The sequence below is a fragment of the Schistocerca nitens genome, chromosome 2, assembly GCF_023898315.1.
Source record: "Schistocerca nitens isolate TAMUIC-IGC-003100 chromosome 2, iqSchNite1.1, whole genome shotgun sequence".
Taxonomy (NCBI): domain Eukaryota; kingdom Metazoa; phylum Arthropoda; class Insecta; order Orthoptera; family Acrididae; genus Schistocerca; species Schistocerca nitens.
In genome coordinates this window covers 397,503,901-397,520,745 of record NC_064615.1, presented here as the reverse complement: position 1 = coordinate 397,520,745, position 16,845 = coordinate 397,503,901, and the positions used below count along the sequence as shown (strand labels likewise).

Below are 16,845 nucleotides of genomic sequence, written 5' to 3'. Positions count from 1 at the left end.
TATAATGTCAACTTTATCCTGATGCCACATGTCCTTGACTTCCTCAGCCAGTTGGATGTATTTTTCAATTTTTTCTCCTGTTTTCTTTTGTATATTTGTTGTATTGGGTATGGATATTTTGATTAGTTGTGTTAATTTCTTCTTTTTATTGGTGAGTATGATGTCAGGTTTGTTATGTGGCGTTGTTTTATCTGTTGTAATGGTTCTGTTCCAGTATAATTTGTATTCATTATTCTCCATTACATTTTGTGGTGCATACTTGTATGTAGGAACGTGTTGTTTTATAAGTTTATGTTGTAAGGCAAGCTGTTGATGAATTATTTTTGCAACATTGTCATGTCTTCTGGGGTATTCTGTATTTGCTAGTATTGTACATCCGCTTGTGATGTGATCTACTGTTTCTATTTGTTGTTTGCAAAGTCTGCATTTATCTGTTGTGGTATTGGGATCTTTAATAATATGCTTGCTGTAATACCTGGTGTTTATTGTTTGATCCTGTATTGCAATCATGAATCCTTCCGTCTCACTGTATATATTGCCTTTTCTTAGCCACGTGTTGGATGCGTCTTGATCAATGTGTGGCTGTGTTAGATGATACGGGTGCTTGCCTTGTAGTGTTTTCTTTTTCCAATTTACTTTCTTCGTATCTGTTGATGTTATGTGATCTAAAGGGTTGTAGAAGTGGTTATGAAATTGCAGTGGTGTAGCAGATGTATTTATATGAGTGATTGCTTTGTGTATTTTGCTGATTTCTGCTCGTTCTATAAAGAATTTTCTTAAATTGTCTACCTGTCCATAATGTAGGTTTCTTATGTCGATAAATCCCCTTCCTCCTTCCTTTCTGCTTAATGTGAATCTTTCTGTTGCTGAATGTATGTGATGTATTCTATATTTGTGGCATTGTGATCATGTAAGTGTATTGAGTGCTTCTAGGTCTGTGTTACTCCATTTCACTACTCCAAATGAGTAGGTCAATATTGGTATAGCATAGGTATTTATAGCTTTTGTGTTGTTTCTTGCTGTCAATTCTGTTTTCAGTATTTTTGTTAGTTTTTGTCTATATTTTTCTTTTAGTTCTTCTTTAATATTTGTATTATCTATTCCTATTTTTTGTCTGTATCCTAGATATTTATAGGCATCTGTTTTTTCCATCGCTTCTATGCAGTCGCTGTGGTTATCCAATATGTAATCTTCCTGTTTAGTGTGTTTTCCCTTGACTATGCTATTTTTCTTACATTTGTCTGTTCCAAAAGCCATATTTATATCATTGCTGAATACTTCTGTTATCTTTAGTAATTGGTTGAGTTGTTGATTTGTTGCTGCGAGTAGTTTTAGATCATCCATGTATAGCAAATGTGTGATTTTGTGTGGGTATATTCCAGTGATATTGTATCCATAATTTGTATTATTTAGCATGTTGGATAGTGGGTTCAGAGCAAGGCAGAACCAGAAAGGACTTAATGAGTCTCCTCGGTATATTCCACGCTTAATCTGTATTGGCTGTGATGTGATATTATTTGAATTTGTTTGGATATTAAGTGTGGTTTTCCAATTTTTCATTACTATGTTTAGGAACTGTATCAATTTAGGATCTACTTTGTATATTTCCAATATTTGTAGTAACCATGAGTGGGGTACACTATCAAAAGCTTTTTGGTAATCAATGTATGTGTAGTGTAGCGACCTTTGTTTAGTTTTAGCTTGATATGTCACCTCTGCATCTATTATCAGTTGCTCTTTACATCCTCGTGCTCCTATGCAACAGCCTTTTTGTTCTTCATTTATAATTTTGTTCTGTGTTGTATGTGTCATTAATTTCTGTGTAATGACTGAAGTTAATATTTTGTATATTGTTGGTAGGCATGTTATGGGGCGATATTTAGCTGGGTTTGGTGTGTCTGCTTGATCTTTAGGTTTCAGATAAGTTATTCCATGTGTAAGTGTATCAGGGAATGTGTATGGGTCTGCAATGTAACTGTTAAATAATTTAATGATATGGTTATAATAGAGGGAAACATTCCACGAAGGAAAAATATATCTAAAAACAAAGATGATGTGACTTACCAAATGAAAGTGCTGGCAGGTTGACAGACACACAAACAAACACAAACATACACACAAGTGTGTGTGTGTGTGTGTGTGTGTGTGTGTGTGTGTGTGTGTGTGTGTTTGTTTGTGTTTGTTTGTTTGTTTGTTTGTGTGTCTGTCGACCTGCCAGCACTTTCATTTGGTAAGTCACATCATCTTTGTTTTTAGATATGTTACATAATTTAGTTAGATGTGAATGTGTTGAGGTGAACTTCTTTAGCCAGAAATTTGCTATTTTATCTTTTCCAGGGGCTTTCCAATTGTGAGTAGAATTAATAGCTTGGGTGACTTCATGTTGCAAAATTATCACTTCAGGCATTTGTGGTATCATCTTGTATGTGTCTCTTTCTGCTTGTATCCACCGTGCATGCCTGTTATGTTGTACCGGGTTTGACCATATGTTGCTCCAGAAGTGTTCCATGTCTGTTATGTTTGGTGGATTGTCTATTTTAATGTGTGTGTTATCTATTGTCTGGTAAAATTTCTTTTGGTTTGCGTTGAATGTTTAGTTTTGTTTCCTTCTATTTTCACTTTTTTTGTATCTCCTAGGTCGTTTGGCTAATTCTTGTAATTTCTGCTTCTTCTCATCTAATTGTTCTATCGCTTCTTGTTGTGAGATTTTACCTAACGTTGTTGTTGTTTTCCCCCCCCCCCCCCTCTGACATTTCATTTCTTATAAATTGTGTTAGCTGTCCAATGTCCTTTCTCAGTTTTTCTATTCTGATCTGTAGCCTGTGTTGCCATGCTGGTTTTGTGGGTTTCTTCTGTGTGTTGGTTGGTTCTGATCTCTGCCTAGTGTGTATATTTAGTGTAGTGAGTGCTCCTATATAAACTAGTAGTTGTAACTCTTCCATAGTTGTATATTCATTTATTTTGTTGTGTATGATTGTGTTGATAGTTTTTATTGTTGTTTCGACTTGTGGGTTACTTGGCAGTCTATGCAAGAATGGTCTAATGTCTGTATTTGTGTCTTTGTATTCAGTATATGTCAGCTGAAATTTTTCTTCTATATCTAACATGTGTGTCACTTCGTGTTCTGTTTGTGCTTGTTCTGGTGGCTGTCGCAAGATTTCGTTTTCCTCTGATTGTTTAATTGATGCGTGTTGTTCTTTGTTTGTTTGCTCTGGGATGTTTGAGTCCATTACTCTATTTTCTTCTTCTTCTGTTTGCACATTATTTTGTTCCAGTATTTGTTGTACTTGTTGTTTGATGTTTTCTAATTCTGACTGGGGTATCCTGTTATTTTTGATTATTACACGGATCTGATCAGCTAGTCGTTGTTCTGTTAAAAATTTTATTATTATTATTATTATTATTATTATTATTATTATTACTACTACTACTACTACTATTACTATTACTAGGATGTACTCTGTTGCTAGTCATTCTTTTGTTGCTTTCAAGTATTGCAGTGACAGTTTGAGAGCAGAATGTGTTACATGATCTATGGCTTCTTCATTGTTCTTGTCAAGATCCCAGGCATTTGGCTCTGCAGTGTCTACTAAATATGCAATGATGGGGAAATACCACTGTTTTCCTGTTATAGAGCATCTGTACAGTGGTACATTTTTATCAGTGTGATCTGTGTGTGCGCCATATGAGCATTGTAGAAATGTAATAGGTTAGGCCGAGCCACACTAATACTTTTCTTTTGTTTTCTGGGAAATCTTGCTACAGTATGCAATGGTTGAACTTTATCAAAATTGTTTGCTATGGTAACAACATTATTGCCATTACAGTGTATAATGGGATTATACTGTAAATGATGATAGTATGTGAATGCAGCTTGCCGCTAACTTGGTGTAATGTCTCTCACACATAAACCTGTACAGTAAAGTAAGGGCCTCCTGTTTTATCTTTGGGCTGATCCGTGATAAGACAGACACACAATTATACTAACGGAGGATTCTGCGTATTTTCTCTAATTTCACTCACTCTCTCTCTCTCTCTCTCTCTCTCTCTCTCTCTCTCTCTCTCTCTCTCTCTCTCTCTCTCTGCCCTTTACCTATATACAGTTTTAAATATATTATTTAATTACGTGAACTCAGCCCAATAGAATCTCTGGTGGAGCCCTTCGTCTTAATATTCAGCGGCTGGCTTGCTGTAAAAGATCTTTATATCTATTATTATTGTTAAGCGCTGCATTCAGTTGGGAAAATCGATCGTTTGAGCAATTCGTTCATTTTACGACAGATTTAGAATTTCAGATGTGTCCGAAGCCTTTTTGGACGATTTTATAAAATAGCGGTGATTGCAGGCTCTCTTCGTCACAACTGAAACTTCCCCACTAATTACAGGGCCAAGACAATCGTCAATGATTCAGACAGAGAACTCATTCGTCATTCACTCTAGAATAAAAGGGTCACAAACCTTATTTCTGAGGAAAAATTGTATATTCAATCCATCTCCAGTACATGTTCCGTTTTCTGTTGATTCCAAGTCTTACTTAATTTGCGTTTACAGTTTTTCTCTCTTTTCAAATAACCCGCTAGTGGCACAAACGTTAATAGCTCACTTTAGCGAGAAGAAGAGCAAATATGCCTCTTTTAGCAGCCCGACAATCTTCCAACAGATACTTCCGAAGCTGTTCTAGTTATTCCTCCCTAACAACCATGGAGAATACATATATGTATCTCTGTTCTTCCAAAGAATAAACGTACTAGAAACATACCTTGGTGTCGACGAGCTGTCGGCGCATATATTACTAGAAAATCCGATCAGATACTTTCCAAAAGTGAATAAATGTGGATGATTTGATTCATAATTATTAATTATTGCTTGGTAGAGGGTAATTTTCCGCGGGGAGATTACAAGTGGACAGTGGAAATCCCTAATGCTAAGTCAGAACAAACTTTATCTGATCCACTGTTTTCTTTTATCATTTTATGTGTAGATAGAGTATAATTCTTAACTCTGTTTCCTCTTATTGTTCCAGTTGTTTCCACGCACCTCCAATTTAGGTCATGTAGTAGTTCAACACTGGTAAATAGGTTATCAAAGAAAATTCGATATGGAACATGCAGGAAGTAACTGGTACACATGCGTCATTACCACAGTGTAACCCATACGTTTGGTTTCATAATCCTTACCACACATGCCAGCTCCTTGGTAAGGTTTAATCCAAATAATATATCCACCACTGATGCCTCCACAACAGAATTTGAATCCACATCGGTTTGGTTTCCCTTTTATGAATTGTTTACTTCCAAAATAAGAAACCATCGATTCATTGACAGATGTGCACCACACTTGAGGCACAAATTATGTGAATCTATCATTCAGCATACACAGTAATGGACAGATGTTCCCAAAATGGACTGAGGTCATTCAGGTGTTGTATTACCTATTTGTCCACTATTCCAGTTATATTTTTTCTTGAGCTTTTGAACTTTTTGGCTTGATAGTTGTTGTTGTTGTTGTTGTTGTTGTTGTTGTACTGCTGGAGGGTCCTGGAACCAAATCACAGGTTAAGGATTTGTTTGTGTTGTATTCACATTACAATAGGCTGAAATGTCCAAATCACAAAGTGCAGTAGCATTGACTTGCTGGTAATGTATCTACACTTTGATTTTCCTTTGCACCAGAATCTCCATCTGTTACATGATCAACTTAATTTAGAGGTGGATGTGATGTTACATCCACACCACCTCACCATTGTTGGTTTCTAAAATATCCAAAAGTTCCTGCAGTGTACACTGTTTTCTGTCAATATAAAATGACATCACATTACCATGACATCCTTCTGGAAGTATCATTGAATTACAGTTGATGAAAACCTCCAATTGTATTGTAACCATGTAAATAATATAGTTTATTCCTCTAAGATGTTATATTAATAGTATCAGAATTATTGACACAACATGGAAGAAAATATTCGTACCTATCGATAACAAGATCAGTCAATTTGTTCATGGTAAAACTGGACTTACGTTCAAGACACAGTCTCTCAGTGACTATACATATTAGTGTCAAAATGACTGTCACAGTGCATTCCTGACTCCATGTACTTCATTTAAATACATGTTACAGTCCAGCACAGCAATGCATTACTCATAGAAATAAATAATTTGAACACTGACTGATGTCGTACTTGCAGAAGGATGTCAGCGTTATTTGGGTTAAGTAGATGGGTATTGTCCTTACAACACATCCTCCAACCCCACAGTCCTTGTGGTGTCAATCTCCACTAGCTGCTGTGCTATGCCAACCTCCATTGCTGTCTCCATGTCATCCCCCCACCCCATTTGCCCCACTTCACGCGGTTTACACTTGCATCTCCATGTTCTGCTGTTATATCTCCCCAGGCGGTACACTCCTCCACATCATTTTATGTTCCACATGCAACTCCCCTACACCAGGGCAGGCTTGCCAGTGCCCCATTCCTATCCTGTGTGCTTTCTGCCTCTTCGTCCCAATTATCAATCACCCTTCCCTTCCAACTCTCCATCCCAACCATCAGCATCCCTTGCCTTCCAACTGTCCCTCCCAGCCATTAGCCTCTCTTCTCCTATCCCCTTTTTTCCCCCTGCTGATTCCACCTGAAACCACTCCCCACTCTAATAAAGCAGCAGTGTTGATACTATGTAGCGGGCTTTATATAGTTAATTGTTACCGTAACTCCTTCCATTTTTAGTTTCTTCTTCAGCAAGCCTTGAAGATAATTGGTCTGTGAAGTTGGGGGAATGTCCCAGGCAATGGAATGTGCAATTGTCGATCTATTTGATCGCCTTTAGGAATGTCCTTTCTTTATGGAACAACTAGAAGACACTCTAGAGGAGACCATATAATCACAGCTCTTACTCCTTCCCCTCTGCCCCGTCCCACAATTAAACACTTCATGTCCACTGAAAAATATTGTAAAATATAAAAGCCATTTCTTTCTAATAACTTTTTTCGTTTCCTCATTTCATGGTAAATAATCTTTGTGTTCATTCCTTGCAGGCTCGAGAAAGGAATTACTTAATGCCAGCATATGGTGGAGGAGCACAAGAAGAACAGTTTGAGGGTGCCACTGTCATTGAACCAAAAAAGGGTTACTACAGTGATCCAATAGCAACTCTTGATTTCAGTTCTCTATATCCTAGTATAATGATGGCTCACAATCTGTGCTACACAACTTTGCTGCAAGGTGTAGCCAAAGATAGGCTAGGGTATGTAATTACAAGAAAATCGTCGTTGTTTAAGATAACTGCCATTTATGTAGAAGTAATTACAATTCAATACCTGTTTTCTCTGCACCTTTGTTTGGCAAAATCTGTTGATATTTTTTCCCAGTGACTTACCTGTATTTGCTTTCTTCCAGCCTTCTGCTTATCTCTGCAGTCCTTTTAACCATTTATACATTGATGTTATTCCCAATTCATGGGTACTGAACACATTCTACATATGATTTGTTTTATCCATACCCTATCAGTCATCATAGTATGTCCAGTCTCTCTACACTACCTGACAAAAAAAGTGAAGTACCCAGATGGGGAGTAGGACACAAAATGAAATTTCACAAGTTAAAAGGGAGGATAATGTTATGTAAGTGAGCACAAAATCGAGTCAAATTTACAAAAAGCTTGGCAAATACAGCTCACTTTTCACTATGACATTGCACCCATTATGGCCTGTGTATTGGTGTCATAAAGCTGTTGTGACCTCTGGTAAGGCAAGCTGGGCCACATCTGGGTGGATTAGCATTGTCTTGTTGAAAGATGGCATCATAACAGTAGTGATGACAGCAGCCGAATGACAATAGTCCGCAGCTTGTGGTCTCGCAGTCGCGTTCTTGCGTCCCGAACACAGGGTCCCAGGATCAATTCCTGGCAGGGTCATGGATTTTCACCTGCCTCGAGATGATTGGGTGTTTGTGTTGTCCCCATAATTTCATCATCATCATTCATGAAAGTGGCAAGTTTGGTCTAAGCAAAGGTTGGGAATTTATACACGTGCTGGTAACCATACAGTTGAGCGACCGACAAACCAATCGTCATCGTCGTCACCACCACCACCACCGAATGACAATAATTGATTCAGTCAGTTGTTGGAAAACAACTGTCTCATTCAGTGCTAGAGTCATGTATTGCTTAAATCATTCATTCATTCTTTTGAGTGAAAGAAGTCTCTGGGTGCAACCGAATGAAAAAAGTCAACCGATTACATAGTAGTTTTGTATATATTTACTGGATTATTCATTCTGTCTGTTCAGGTGAAATCAGCCTGTGGATATTATGTCGTCATTAAGCTGGCTATGTCTCATTAAAAGTCATACAGCAGGAGAAGAATGACTTTCTTGATCTAAAATAGAAATATAACAAACAAATTTGTATACAAAAATAATTAACTTTTTATGCAATAATAATTAACAAACATTAAACAAAAGTGCTAACAGTCCATTCCTACCCAGGTGGAAAGATACGTTGCCGATATTCTCCTTGTAGATAATGGTACACAGGCATACATTTCAGGTCTAGCCACATCCTTAAGTCAGTTACACCACAAGATCCGAATCACAGTTGAAATGGAATCAAACAGAACCATGAAGTGCTTGTATCTTAGTATTATTTTAAGACATTTTAGGTAATTTCATAAGACAGTTGTGGTCAATTCAAAATTTGTGAATTAAATTATTTCCTGTACATTCATCTTAGATTTAATGAGTAATCAACCATGAGGTAGCTGTGTTTTGTCAAAAGAATTGTTTATGTAACTATATATATTAATTTCATGATTTAAACAAATAATTTAGCATAACCCTCGTAGTAGAAGAAACTGCTAAAAACAACCAATTTATAGATGTATTCAGTTAATTTAGTGAGTTAAGTTTTAATTGTAATTTCTGTAAATTTAACTTCGAACAATACGTAGTTTCACTACCGATTATTGTGATGATATATAAGGGCCCGATTTTTGGTCATGAGACAGTCAGTCCATGGCCGAGTCTCTGACGAGTAACATGTGCTAGTTAGAACAACAACTATGCTTTAAATTAACTGTGGAATAAGTGTTAAACAATGAGACCATGTGAAAAACAGTGACAGTGTCTGCTCCTTACGTTCCCGATTATTCTTCAAGAACTGTGAACTCGTAGGTGTTCAACAAGAAACTATTGTAGCAGTTATGTGGAGTTTTGTCTGCTAACTATTAATGAGGCTTATCAAAGGTTAAATAATAGTGCACTGGCCATATAACTGTGTGGTATTGGGGGTTGTGTAAAGTGAAAACTAAAGTACTGTGAAACGCAACTGAGCACCTGTCTGCTACATAATTTACAGTAGTGTGGGTGTCGGAATCCACGACCCATTTTTCAGCCAATGTAGCAATGCAGTACGTCGACACTGAGGAAAATAATCAACAAACAAAGATAAATAAAGCAGGTTGAACCGCCACAACTTCTACTGGTATCTTATACAAGCCGAATTCAAAGTACCCACACCTAAAACTGCACCTTAAAGTGCCCATACATTATTGCCCTAACTGTTACTTAAGTCCAAAATTTGTACAATTGTAATTCATCTTTCAACAACTCTCCTTTAAATCATACATGAAGTCTCGAGACATTCATTACAGCCCAATTGCTCAAATACTGTGAAAGTTGTTAAGTTCCTTTTGTTTTGATTGATTAGACCTGAGAGAGGGCCTTATTGCCCAATTCTTGACAATGTAAATAAATCAATATAATTAATTTTATCTGTCGGTACTTATTTTCCAATATCCAGTGTCTTGTGGTTATATTCATTTGCCATTGTATTTCTTGTAGTATTCTCCCTCCATTCAGCATTGCTATTTTCACTTCTCTTGTGCTTACATTTCATTTATACTCTTCCTTTGTGGACTGCTTTATTTGACCAGCTATAGTTTTAAAGCAGGGAAGAGAGAGCAGAATGATGTTTGAAAATATATAGACACACACACACACACACACACACACACACACACACACACACACCAGGTTCGCAGTCCAAACACTTCGAATTGCACTTTGATACTTAATAACCTACTGTTTATGGTCAAATCGAATCTCATTTATTATAATTTGTGCATGGATAAATGTTTAGCTCCATATTAGACTCTGTGGATGTCCTGTATTCACTGTCCAATACTATCGTAAGATTACAATAATTAAAACTGAAGTTTCCTATTGTTGCTGTATTTTGATGTGTTGAAATTGAAAATTCACGTTTTTGAGCAAATGAATAGTAAAGGAAGATTCCTGTAAATGCGAACTTTTAGAAACAACAATAATTGCTACTGAATGACGCTGTTTAGCTTGCCAAAACATAATATGTATTTCAGTAACACTGTTTTAACTGTGAAACGCAATTACTGTGAAACTAAAAGAGTGCAAAAGTTGCTTACATATTCCAACATTAGCTATATGGATATTTCACTTATTTATATATACTTTTGACTTACTTTATCAGGAAGTTAGCTATTGGGTATTTTTATATGAACAATAAGTTCTAAAATTACTAGTATTTGTAATTAGCACAATTTTTAGGTAAGCTAAGTAGCTCATTAACACCTGATAACCAAAGGAACGTAATAAATACTAAAGTTAAGTCAGAAGAAACCCTTTCAGTGTTTGAGATTTTTATGTGCTGTGCACATGTCATAAAATAACACTATCGAAGATCTTTGCAAAACAATGGAAACAACTGGGAAAAGAATTCATGTGCTTTCATACAGGTGGCAGTATCTTTTTATGAAAATTTATCTGTAGTTTACTTTATACTTATCAAACATTATATTTATTTCTATTTTTGCAAAAAAAAAGGTCAATTCTAAATTATTCAAGAAAAATGATAGTTGTAATGCATTTTTTCTTTCTTTCAGCCAAACTCTGCTGAATGATTCTCAAATGAAAGTATAATCACCAAAGTCTCTTCTGAGAGACTGTGCCACCAACTCATCAATACTTCATTATAGTGGGAAAATGGTCATTAACTGACTGTATTTAAACAGACAGTGCCGCAAAAGTAAATTGTGAATTGTCAAATTTTGGCACATGCAGATGTCCCATACAAAATGGGAAATAGCATTTCAGTCAGTTTTAGAGAGATTTATGTCTTTGTTCAGTATCATCATTCCTGAGATGAATCATTCATTGTACACATAACATATTCCAAAAGATATCAATTTATGTAACAAAATAGTTAGATAATGTTATTAAAGAGACCAAAGCACAAGTACAAAATTTTCCAGTGAGTTTCTTAAAGTGAAATAAAATGGTTACATGTTGTTCTTTGCTGAAGTAATAGTGTTTATGCTTGCACTGTAATGTTTATAAGACGTTCACATTTATTATATATCTTGTAACAGATTGTCACCAGATCAATACACCAAGACTCCAGCAGGAAATTATTTTGTGAGACAATCAGTATGCAAGGGCCTCCTACCTGAAATTTTGGAAAACTTATTAAGTGCCCGCAAAAGAGCAAAGGAGGAGTTAAAACGCGAAACTGACCCTTTTAAAAAGAAGGTGCTGGATGGCAGACAGCTGGCACTTAAGATAAGTGCAAATTCTGTGTATGGATTCACCGGGGCCCAAGTCGGGAAACTTCCATGTCTTGAAATATCCGGGGTATGTGAATCTGAAAATTTACAACTCTAGTTTCACAGTTATCTTTATATATATATATATATATATATATATATATATATATATATATATATATATATATAGCTTGTGTCTGTATATGTGTGTGGATGGATATGTGCGTGTGTGAGAGTGTATACCTGTCCTTTTTTCCCTCTAAGGTAAGTCTTTCCGCTCCCGGGATTGGAATGACTCCTTACCCTCTCCCTTAAAACCCACATCCTTTCGTCTTTCCCTCTCCTTCCCTCTTTCCTGATGAGGCAACAGTTTGTTGCGAAAGCTTGAATTTTGTGTGTTTGTTTGTGTGTCTATCGACCTGCCAGCGCTTTCGTTCGGTAAGTCACATCATGAAAGTTATTTTTGTCTTTTTCATTGCACCCATGAGTTTTTTAGGTTTCGCTTATGCAAATACACTACTGTGCACTTTGTACATTGTTGTTATCTGAGATTTAGATTTTCATCTGAGATTTAGAAGCATATCATTTTTTCAGAAAGTTCTATAATTACTAAATCATGCGTAATGTGATTTTATGTTTGCCTGCACTTGTGTTGTCTCTCCATTTCTTGATTTTCTGATCATGGGTATAAAACAGAAATAATAATTTCCTGAGAACAGAGCATGCGAGAATATATATGATTCTTTTAGATATTCGTGCTGTATTTCAAATTAAGCTATTCCTAACAAAAATTGATTTGATTGTTACAGAGTGTTACTGCATACGGACGTACAATGATTGAACAAACCAAGCAGGAAGTTGAACAGCATTATAATATTGCTAATGGGTATGAACATGATTCCGAAGTATGTATTTCAGTTTATATTTTTCATGACTTATTCTTTGATCTTACTGCATCTCTTTGAGAATAAATGAGGCATGCTTTTCTAGGTAATTTACGGAGATACTGACTCTGTTATGGTAAAATTTGGAGTGAAGAGTCTTGAAGCTGCTATGGCATTAGGAAGGGAGGCTGCTGAATATGTTAGCTCAAAGTTTGTTAAGCCCATAAAACTGGAATTTGAGAAAGTTTATTTCCCTTACTTATTGATAAACAAAAAACGCTATGCTGGGCTGTACTTCACACAACCTGATAAATATGACAAAATGGACTGCAAAGGAATTGAAACAGTCCGCAGAGACAACTGCCCTCTTGTTGCTAACATGATGAACACATGTCTGCAGAAACTACTTATTGAGAGGTACAGTACTTTTCATGTTTAAGCTATTTAGCTTGTGTAGTTATAGTAATAGCTAATATCCTAGGATGACTTATTAACAGAAAAAAAGTTCTTAACAGCTATAAACAACATTATAATTTTCAGCACTATTTAACATCTTTCGTGCATATTAATATTGATTAACAATTGAAAGTAAGTAAAAAGAGTAATAATTGCAAAGCAATATAAGATCTCATATGGCATTTGAAAATGCTATTGAAAAATGAACGTACTGTGCCAAAGTTAATGAAAACCCTAGATGCTGATATTTATTCTGCATCCACAACAGTACTGGTGTCTGTCTGAATGTTTCTTTCCTGTATAGCTAGCTTTAGTATGTTTTACATTATGTTTCAGAGATCCAGATGGTGCAGTTGAATATGCAAAGCAAATTATTTCAGATTTGTTATGTAACAGGATAGACATATCACAGTTGGTTATAACAAAAGAGTTAACCAAATCTGATTATGCAGCCAAACAGGCTCACGTGGAACTAGCTGCAAAGATGAAGAAACGTGATCCAGGAACTGCTCCAAAACTTGGTGACAGAGTGCCTTATGTATTAACAACTGCTGCAAAAAATACACCAGCGTACATGAAGGCCGAGGTGAGCTAACGCCATGCTCACTTAGCACACACACCTTGTTCCAATATACATTATTAAGTTTATATATATGATGTGACTTACCGAACGAAAGTGCTGGCAGGTCGATAGACACACAAACATACACACGAAATTCAAGCTTTCGCAACAAACTGTTGCCTCATCAGGAAAGAGGGAAGGAGAGGGAAAGACGAAAGGATGTGGGTTTTAAGGGAGAGGGTAAGGAGTCATTCCAATCCCGGGAGTGGAAAGACTTACCTTAGGGGGAAAAAAGGACAGGTACACACTCTCTCGCTCGCGCGCGCGCGCACATATATCCATCCGCACATACACAGACACAAGCAGACAGTGTTACACCGTCCGGGTTATCTGGATACTTCCCACTGACACCAACCTATCAGAACTCCGGAGATCGGAACTTGCCCTTCAGTATATCCTCTCTTCCCGTTACCCACCAGGCCTCAACCTCCGCTAATTTCAAGTTGACGTCGCTCGTACCTTACCTGTTATTCAACAACATCTTTGCCTCTGTAGTTCCGCCTCGAATGACATCTCTGCCCAACCTCTTTGCATTTACACATGTCTGCCTGTGTCTGTATATGTGCAGATGGATATGTGTGTGTGTGTGTGTGTGTGTGTGTGTGTGTGTGTGTGTGTGTGTGTGTGTGTGTGTGTGGGTGGGTGGGTGGGTGGGTGGGTGGGTGCGTGAGTGTATACCTGTCCTTTTTTCCCCCCTAAGGTAAGTCTTTCCGCTCCCAGGATTGGAATGACTCCTTACCCTCTCCTTCCCTCTTTCCTGATGAAGCAACTTTGGGTTGCAAAAGCTTGAAATTTGTGTGTTTTTTATTGTGTCTATCAACATACCAGCACTTTCTCGTTTGGTAAGTTACAGCATCTTTGGATTAAAGGAGACCACTCACTGGAAAGCAAAAGCGTGGAGTGCAGAATGAGATTTTCACTCTGCAGCGGAGTGTGTGCTGATATGAAACTTCCCGAGTTCAAGTCTCGGTCGGGCACACAGTTTTAATCTGCCAGGAAGTTTCAAAAGTGTGGAGTCATTGACAGGCACACCCACAAAAAAGAAAGAAAACTTGCTAGCTTTCAGAGTAATACTTTTCAAGTGAGAGTGTACACACACACACACACACACCTTTACTTTTACATGCTGCTGGTAAAGCAGTGTGCAATGTGTGTGTGTTTGCATGTGTGGTGGTTTTTTATTATTATTACTATTTAAAAAAAAAGAAGCTCGAAAAAGGCTCACTTAAAAACCTATCAATTTATTTTTCTTTTCTGTGTGAGCCTGCCAACAACTTAACAATTCCACTTTTCGGTGAGTGGTCTCAGTCAATCTAGAAGTATATTTACATTCCACCAGACCTTTCCTATAAAATTAATATATGTTGTTCAATAAAATTCTGGCTGTCCATGTTAACAACTCTATTACTAAGCGGCTAACTTGGGGCACAGTCTCAGCTGCAGGTTACCTATCTAGTGTCTTCCAGGGGCAACAGAAATGTGATTTTCAGTATTTCATACACAGCCTGTATATTACCCAGGATATATTCATCCAATACTTGAGAATGAGAGCATTTACAAACTTAAAAAAAATTTTACATGTAATTTCAAACCTGTACGGAACTTATTCTCTCTGACATCCCGAACAAAATGATGAAAGGAAAAATGTTTATTGCTTGCTGAAAGTTACTGCATGAACAGCGAAAATGTAGCATCAGGCGTGACATTTTAATTAGTCACTTCTTTACTACTTACTCTGTCTGCAAGACATTTTGCACATGGCATTCGTATACACTGCTGAATATACCTGCAAAACTATGTCATTGTACAAAACAAAGTTCATAAGATTTGACATAATAAACATTGAGTTGTGCGAGAAACCAGCTTTTCTTAAAACAGAACACAAATTACCCAGGGTGTACTTATTAGGATTTCATAATGAGAGCGCTTAGCAACTTCCAAACAGACTTTAAACATAATTTCAAACCTTTTCATGGTTAACTTATTTGTGAAGCAATCAAATGTGTGAGCTGTTTTGCACATGGGAGTTTGATTCTTTAAAGACTCAGGGGTTGGTATTTACTGGTCAGTCTTATTCTATGGATTGCACTGATAGTGGTGTCTAGGATATGGAAAGAAGTAAAAGATGTACAGTCAATTTAAATCCAGTATAGTGCAATAGAATTACTGTGGAGATAGTCTTCAGTATAGTAGTAGTAGTTTCCCAATTTAATTCAGTGTTAAGCTCCACCACATTGCTTATGTGACATTTAGGACTGGTTGTGTAAAGCAGTTGAACTCCGATTCATGCAGAAAATGACCTCAGATCAAGTGAGCCCAGAAATGTTCTTTGTATAAACATTAATCTCAAATTGTTTCACCAAAAAGTAGGATCCACTTTGACTGGTGAAACTGTGCCAATCAGGCCCAAGTTGAACTGCAGTTGAGAGTTCACAACCTAGTGACATTATAGAACCATGCTCCCCCCTCCCCATTCCTCTGCAACAGAAATAAGGGTTAAAAAGTGGTAAATAATAAAAGAAGCTAATATTAACACAAAAAATTGTAAATAAATATGTGAATATGCCACTCACACTGCTGAAGCTGGACATATTTTTTTGATCTGTGAAGTTGGATAAAGAAACTATAGGCTATAACAACAGATCTCATAACAATTCGTGGAGACGACACGTAATTAATGTGATTATTGCCCATTTCATAATGATTGACCTCTGACTTTGAGCTCATTTTCTGGTCACATTGCATTGTGAAAACCAATATGTTATACGTTGCTGGAATCGTGGAAATGCCTAGTTTTATTTGGTGTGTGAATACTAAATCATAATTGAAATGGGGGTGGCATATAATGTAATATTTAAGAGGAACTGTGCTTTTTCTAGCGTGTGTCAGCTTTAAGGACACACAAAAACCAGACTGCAACTACGAGAAAAAACTTTCCTTAGCGCAGTTTAAAGGTACAACCTTGTCCTATTCACTTGTGCATTTTCGTTATTCTCTGATAACTCATTTCATTGCTGTAGCATCAAACGCAAGACACTGCAGTTGAGCTTAAAATCATAGCTATTGCAACAGAGAAGGCACTGGTGTTAAGCTTGAACTGTTGTTGGTTACATTGTAAGTCTTCACTAATATATACTTCTCGTGCTTGTCAGTAAAGAGTTTGTTAAGCAATTGTTTGAGAAGATGAAGTATATGCGCGGCTGTGGTGGAGTGTAGTTGTCACATCAGTGCGCTGCCACTGTTGTAGTGTGCCATAAGCGCCTGTTCATCAGCGAAGAATGGTAACTTCATAGTTGCTGCATTACAGTATGCCAT

The 16,845-nt window shown here is 36.9% G+C and overlaps 1 protein-coding gene across 4 annotated transcripts in view; it reads left to right on the top strand.

Moving 5' to 3' along the window:
- The window catches only part of LOC126236246 (DNA polymerase delta catalytic subunit), a 184,892-nt gene that overhangs the window by 153,716 nt on the left and 14,331 nt on the right, over positions 1 to 16,845 (top strand). For all 4 annotated transcript variants that reach the window (XM_049945394.1, XM_049945391.1, XM_049945392.1 and 1 more), the window contains 5 exons: positions 7,030 to 7,238; positions 11,395 to 11,656; positions 12,378 to 12,473; positions 12,559 to 12,869; positions 13,245 to 13,494. In XM_049945394.1, the coding sequence (XP_049801351.1) occupies positions 7,030 to 7,238; positions 11,395 to 11,656; positions 12,378 to 12,473; positions 12,559 to 12,869; positions 13,245 to 13,494 (1,128 nt within the window). The remainder of the gene's footprint in view (positions 1 to 7,029; positions 7,239 to 11,394; positions 11,657 to 12,377; positions 12,474 to 12,558; positions 12,870 to 13,244; positions 13,495 to 16,845) is intronic.